At 29.5% G+C, this 6,851-nt stretch overlaps 1 protein-coding gene across 2 annotated transcripts in view; it reads left to right on the forward strand.

The window, feature by feature from the left end:
- Positions 1-5,021, forward strand: part of LOC108769031 (U3 small nucleolar RNA-associated protein 18 homolog) — a 10,161-nt gene extending 5,140 nt beyond the window's left edge. For both annotated transcript variants that reach the window (XM_018519764.1, XM_018519765.1), the window contains exon 6: positions 4,996-5,021. In XM_018519764.1, the coding sequence (XP_018375266.1) occupies positions 4,996-5,004 (9 nt within the window). In that variant the 3' untranslated portion in view covers positions 5,005-5,021. The remainder of the gene's footprint in view (positions 1-4,995) is intronic.
- Positions 5,022-6,851: the final 1,830 nt, after the last annotated feature.

The raw sequence follows: 6,851 nt of genomic DNA on the forward strand, positions 1-6,851 counted from the left end.
TTTTGTTGAGTAGTGTATATAGTGCGAAATGTATTGTCATATTGTCGTTCCTGTAGCTACACATACACATCGTAATTGTACTTCCACAATCTGCTTAGTTCCAAACCAAGAAATTCTTTTTATTTGCATATTGGAAATTTACAAATGTATGGATGTTTACAACTATAAGACGATGGGGGTGGTGGTGGGATTTTTTAATTGAGTAATAGTAACTTCAATCGTATACAAATTTATCTTTTTAAAAAAAGGTAAAAAAAGCGCTAAGCGTGCGTGCTGCTCGTGTGGAAACTACCATTTGGGCCGGTTTCACCAACGTCATTACTTATGGTAATCGGCCGTGGAACTGATGACTAATCACGCTTGCTGTTTAGTAGAACTAATGATATGTATCATTCGTATAAAAGATTTGATATCAACAACTGGCGTCAAGTTAAATTTTACCATTTTATTCCTCCTAAAGAAAAAATAATAGTAACTTTAATTTTTTTCTTAATTTATTTAACTCTAATGATATGTATCATTCGTATAAAAGATTCGATATCAACAAAATTGGCGCCAAGCTAAATTCATCGAAATTTTATCAAAATTTTATGTATTATTCGTAAAAAAGATTTGATATCAACAATTGGCGCCAAATTAAATTCAATGTAATTCGAATACCAAATTAAATAAATAATATTAACTAATGATATGTATCATTCTTATAAAAGATTTGATATCAAGAACTGGCGCCAAGTTAAATCCCACTTCTTTATACCGTGCCAAATTAAATAAACAATGAATATTAATCTAATGGTATGTATTATTTGTACGAATGATTTGATATCAACAACTGTGGCGCCAAGTTAAATTCTACTATCAAAATGAAAAGTAAAACTCAAGTGATACTATCTTTATTATTTACTTAATCCAAATGGTACTATCTTTAATTTTTATGCAATAAAACCTAAGTATACGTATATTTATTGAAGAATTTTCCTATTCCAATCCAAATGGTTTAAATTCCTCTTAAATAAAATTATTATATCACAATTCATTCAAAGACATTTCCTCTTCCAACTAAAGTGGTTATTTAACTCTCCTTCGAAACATTATACAAAACATTATCACAAAATTGCGTTACCTTGCTCAATTTAAGTGTTACCACAAAAAATTAAAGAATTAACCGTATAAAATGAAAAAATTTAATTTAATCAGAAAAGTTTTTCATGTAAAAACACTTGGCGCTGCTAGATAGAGTAAGAAAAACTACAAGAGCAATTTAAAATTGGAATGGCATTTAATAAAAATAAATAATAAAATATAATTATATATAATTTAAAACTAATAATAATTGTTGTAGTATAATTGTTATTATACGATTGGTCGTCGATTTAAAAAAAAAGTAACGGAAAAGTAACGAAAAGTTACTTTCTTAAGTAACGGTAATTGTAACGAGTAACTTTTAAAAATCGGTAATTAGTAACGGTAACTTGTTACTTTTCCTATTCGGTAACGAGTAACTGTAACTTGTTGCTTTTAAAAAGTAACTTTCCATTCCCTGAATGGCAGTATATAAAAAATCGAGATCAAATACTTGTATCAAATACTGGTATTCAACTGAAATTTTTATAATACAAGCGTATATAAATATAATTAGAAATTATGAATTAACAAAAAACTAATAAGTTTTTATAGACTCCTTAAATTAAAACAATTTAGGAAAAACATATAACATACAGTACAAGATTTATATTTTTAATATTAAGAAGAATTGCGCTAATTGATAACCAGCATTGACTCCTATTGCCTATACTGTAAGTTATATGTTTTTTCTAAATATATATAATTTTTTGGTAATACTGATATATACCAGTATTACTATTATTTTATACTTAGGAACTTTTATACAAGTATAATTTATAAAAGATTGTAAATGTATATAGCTTTGACATATGAGTAGGTAAAGCTCATTTCACAATCAATGAAATCGTAACCCCATATTTATATTACGTTCTTAAATGTTAACGATAATATTGATATTCGTTTGCATAATAATAAAATATGGAAAGAATATCAACCATTCAATCCATAAAGTCCTGTATATGATTATTTTTCTTATGATAACTGCGAATATGTTGTAAAAGTAAGTTTATAAATGAAATATATAATTTAAACATTAGTATGAAATTCGATTGTGAAATATTCGAACATAACTAAAATGAGAAACGCCATGTACGATGAAAGTGGAAATCTTGGTGCTTACCAATATTTTTGCGTAAATCTTACAATTTCCAGTTCAAACAAACTGCGCGCCGAATATTCATTAGTCTTGAAATAGTTCTAAACTGAATCCGGCGTACGTGATATTACGAGTTAAATTGATAAGCAATTTAATATTATTGATGCTAATCAGCATCTATTTAAAGATCTGTAAATATAACTTGTTATGAAAAATATTATATGAAGATTCATATTTATGTTGAAAAATATTATCTTAGCCAGGATTTAAAGCCTGACCTTCCAACTTTTTGGGCGCACGTCTTTCTCATCTTTGTTATATATGATTTAATTTAAAAAAAATCAAATTGACTTTGATTTTTAATTATGATTTTGATTATAGCCAATTTGATTTTTTAAATTTAAATCATATATGTCTTTTGACGAGGTAATTATGAAGGAGATGGGCTTATTCATCGATTTTGACAAAATTAAGCTCATTTAACGCATTTTTGTACGAAATGAACAAATCTGGCAGAAAAAAAGTATCGCTCTGCCCCGCGAACTAAAATATTAAGCGTTAAAATTGACAACTATTCATGTTAGAAAATTTGTTACATTGGTGGTATAGAGGGTTACACAAATTCTGTTTTATAAACACAAATGCTTTACTTTAAAAATAAATTTTCTGTTTCAAAAACATAAATTCTCTATTTTAAAAATGCAAATTTTTTGCTTTAAAAATATTTTTTAAACAATTTTGGTTTTATAATAAAAAATTTGTTTTTAAGGGGATGCTGGAGTAACGATCGAACTTAATCAAGGTCGATAGTACAGACTTCTTTAAATTCCAAATTCAATAATAGTGACATCTTTCATTCATTTCTTATACTTATTATATACCGTTGTGTCTCGCTCAAACGCAATCATCTATCCTTATCTAACATATTGCAACGCCATCTCTTAGAAAGAGATCAACTAAAATACTGCTTGGTTTCATGGCTTCCCGTCAATTTCACTCGTAATGTACAAATGAAATTTTCGGCGACTTTTTTCTCTTATACTAAAGCTCCTACCTCGTTTCTAAAAACATAGGATTGTTCTTCGAGGTTTTCTGTAGGCTGTTGGCTACTTATTTTAAACGGGTAAAATCTGAAACTCTTATATGCAGCACATATTGTGGCTGCAGAAGTCGGTGACAAAACTACAATTTTTAATTTTCTTTCATTTTTCGTATTAAATTGTAGCTGGCAGCCTGTGCTGTTGTCGATACTTTAATTGTGGAGAAGGACTTTTTAATCCATAAACACTGTTAAGAGAAAAGAGTTTTTAAAAATTAATGGTAAAAAAGGACACTCCAGCATCCTCTTAAAGCAGAAAATTTGTGTGATTGAAGCAGAAAATACTTATTTTAGCTTCACTGACATGTTCTTATGTCCCTCTATGCCATCGATTTGACAGATTTCCTAACTTGAACAGTCTACTTTAACGCTTAATATCTCGATTCACGGAGCAGAGAAACACTGTTTTGCCAGATTTGTGTATTTGTACAAAAACACGTCAAATAATTATAATTTTAATAAAATCAGTGAATAAGCCCGTCCCCTTCATAATTACCTAAATCCAGGAAATGGAAAGTTACTTTTCAAAAGTAACTACCTACACAGCACATAATATCACATAATATCGCAGTAATATTACAATGTACCAGAAATATTACATATTACAATATAATATCACTGAAATATTACTGATGTATTAAATATTGATAACCAACATTAAAATATCACAATAATATTGTGACAATATGACGTCTTACGTAGTAGAGTGACATAATTAATAACGTTTTTATGATATTTTATTGACGTTAGAAACATCATTAAGACGTTATTAAAATATAAAAAAATAATACATAAACACACATAATTTTATAAGTGATATTTAGTTAATTATAACTTTTTCAGTTTATTATAATATTATGTAACAGTTATTGTATTTTGACAATCAGCATTATTTTCTAATTAATATTGTATGGAATAATTTTTAAAATAACATTAAATATACCAATTCAATAATTTTTTTTTAAAATTCTTTAAAATGTTTTCGTTTTTCCTAATAAATGTTACATAAACATAAACATTACATAAATATCACAAAAATATTGCATAATATTACAGTAATATTTCTGTAATATATCTCAGTAATATTCTTGTGATTCATTTTCGCTGACATTGTAATATTACTGTGACATCTCAGTAATATTTCAACGATATTTTTGCTAGATTTATTGTAATATTGCAATGGAAAAATGATATAGCTGTGATATTACTGTGATATTACGTGCTATGTGGGTAGTTACAGCTACCAGTTACCAAATAGAAAAAGTAACAAATTACTATTACTAGTTACTGATTTTTAAAAGTGACTCGTTACAATTATCGTTACTTGAGAAAGTAACTTTTCGTTACTTTTCCGTTATTTTTTTTAAATTGACAACTATCACAGCCGACAGATACCTAGGACTTTCTAATCTTAAGTGCTATGAGTGGCTTGTGTCCAAACGTGTGCAAAGATAAAAGTAACTATAAAATTCGTTACCGTTACAAAAAAATTTAACTACGTTATCGTTACAGTTACCAAAAAGAAAGTAACGCAGTTACCAGTACAGTTACAAGTAACGAGTTACTTCTATTCCCTGTCTAAATCGATTATAATTTTATGTATAAAAGTGTTAAATGGTAAGATTTTTTTTTAAAGTGATATTTGGTTATAAAAGCAAATCTAAACATTTTAAAGGGATGCTAGAGTGACCAAATTGTGGGGACATTGCAAATTGATATAAATCTTCGAATTTACGGAATCAAAAATTGAATCTCGGTTAAAAGTTAACTGTGAATTGTGAAACTGGGCCTCAGTATACTTCAATCTAACAATAAATATACATACAATAAATATAATGACCAATATACTTTAATATAAAAACAATTATACTTTATACAAAATTAAAATATCCAACGAAATTTAATAAAGAATGAATTATCTTTATGTTAATTATTGTAGAGAAAATACAGAGCAACTTTGGAATTTTACTTAAGCAACACTCATCCCAATAAATTTACTAAATTTTAATTCAAAAAAATTTAATCCTGAGAGATAAAAAAACAAAAATGATATTAATCTCCAGAAAGCCATAAAAGATGTAGATTGTATATATTGTTGAAAGAATGTGTTAAGGGGGGTCTCTACTTTGTTGGCCAGGAAAAATAGGTAATTTTTAGGAATTTATTATAGAAAAGGAACTATTAAAGATAAAATCCTAAAATTTGGAATACATTTAAATTGATCTTAATTAAACATAAAAAAATCATTACAACAATTGAAGCAATAGACAAGCTGTTTTGGCCAGGTGGGCGGAGCGGGCGGAACGAGATGGCCAGCTGGTGGAAGTTCTTGCAGGCTCAAAAGCGACCCGAAAAAAAGAAAAATATAACCTTTAAATCGAACTCTCGAAAAAATCAATACAATAAAATCGGGCGCTGAGACTCAAAATTGCGGTAATTAGTACAAAAAATATAAGATTTTTATTCAAGTAAAACTATATAAAAAATCAGACGTTTCGGCTTACTTTCGAGCCATCTTCAGTGATCCGACTAACAATATTGAACACTAAGTATAAGAACATTCAAGCCTATGACGGTCAAAGTTAGATCTTTTTTGCCTAAACAATTCCCAGTGAATTACCAGGTATGTAAATATGAAACCGGAATTTACCAATAGATGGCCATAGCTGTCAATGTAGTTGCCGTCAGACCGCGTCATTGACTCCATTTCCTTGTTCTGACATCTGACAAAGATTTTCAACTCACAACAATACAAGTTTCATACAACAGTATAGTTTGTAATAGCGTTGAATATGTCGAATTTTGTGCTTGGAAACTACGATTTGCAGACAGCATTGATTTTCTGTTACTATTTGAAGAAAACTGCTGCAGAATCGCATCGAATGCTTGTCGAAGCTTACGTTGAGCATGCTCTTGGTAAATCACAGTGTTTTGAGTGGTTTAAAAAATTCAAAAGTGGCGATTTTAACGTGAGAAACGAAGAACGTGGAAAACCACCGAAAAAGTTTGAAGACAGCGAATTGCAAGCATTGTTGGATGAGGATGACACTCAAACTCAACAACAACTCGCGGATCAATTGAATGTGACACGAGAAATCGTCTCCATACATTTGAAATCCATGGAAAAGATCCAGAAGATGGGAAAATGGGTTCCACATGAATTGAATGAAAGACAGCAGGAAAATCGAAAAACCACTTGCGAAATGCTGCTCGCCAGGTACAAAAGAAAGTCATTTCTCCATCGAATTGTGACTGGCGATGAAAAGTGGATATATTTTGAGAATCCTAAGCGTAAAAGATCATGGGTAACTCCAGGCGAACCATCGACATCGACTGCAAGGCCAAATCGCTATGGACGGAAGACAATGCTCTGTGTTTGGTGGGATCAGAAAGGTGTGATCTATTATGAGCTGCTAAAACCTGGCGAAACCGTTAATACTGAACGCTACCGACAACAAATGATCAATTTGAATCAAGCTTTGCGTGAAAAACGACCGGAATATTAAAAAAGGCAACACAAAGTGATTTTGC

This window comes from Trachymyrmex cornetzi, unplaced genomic scaffold, assembly GCF_001594075.2.
Source record: "Trachymyrmex cornetzi isolate Tcor2-1 unplaced genomic scaffold, Tcor1.1 scaffold840, whole genome shotgun sequence".
NCBI classification, from domain to species: domain Eukaryota; kingdom Metazoa; phylum Arthropoda; class Insecta; order Hymenoptera; family Formicidae; genus Trachymyrmex; species Trachymyrmex cornetzi.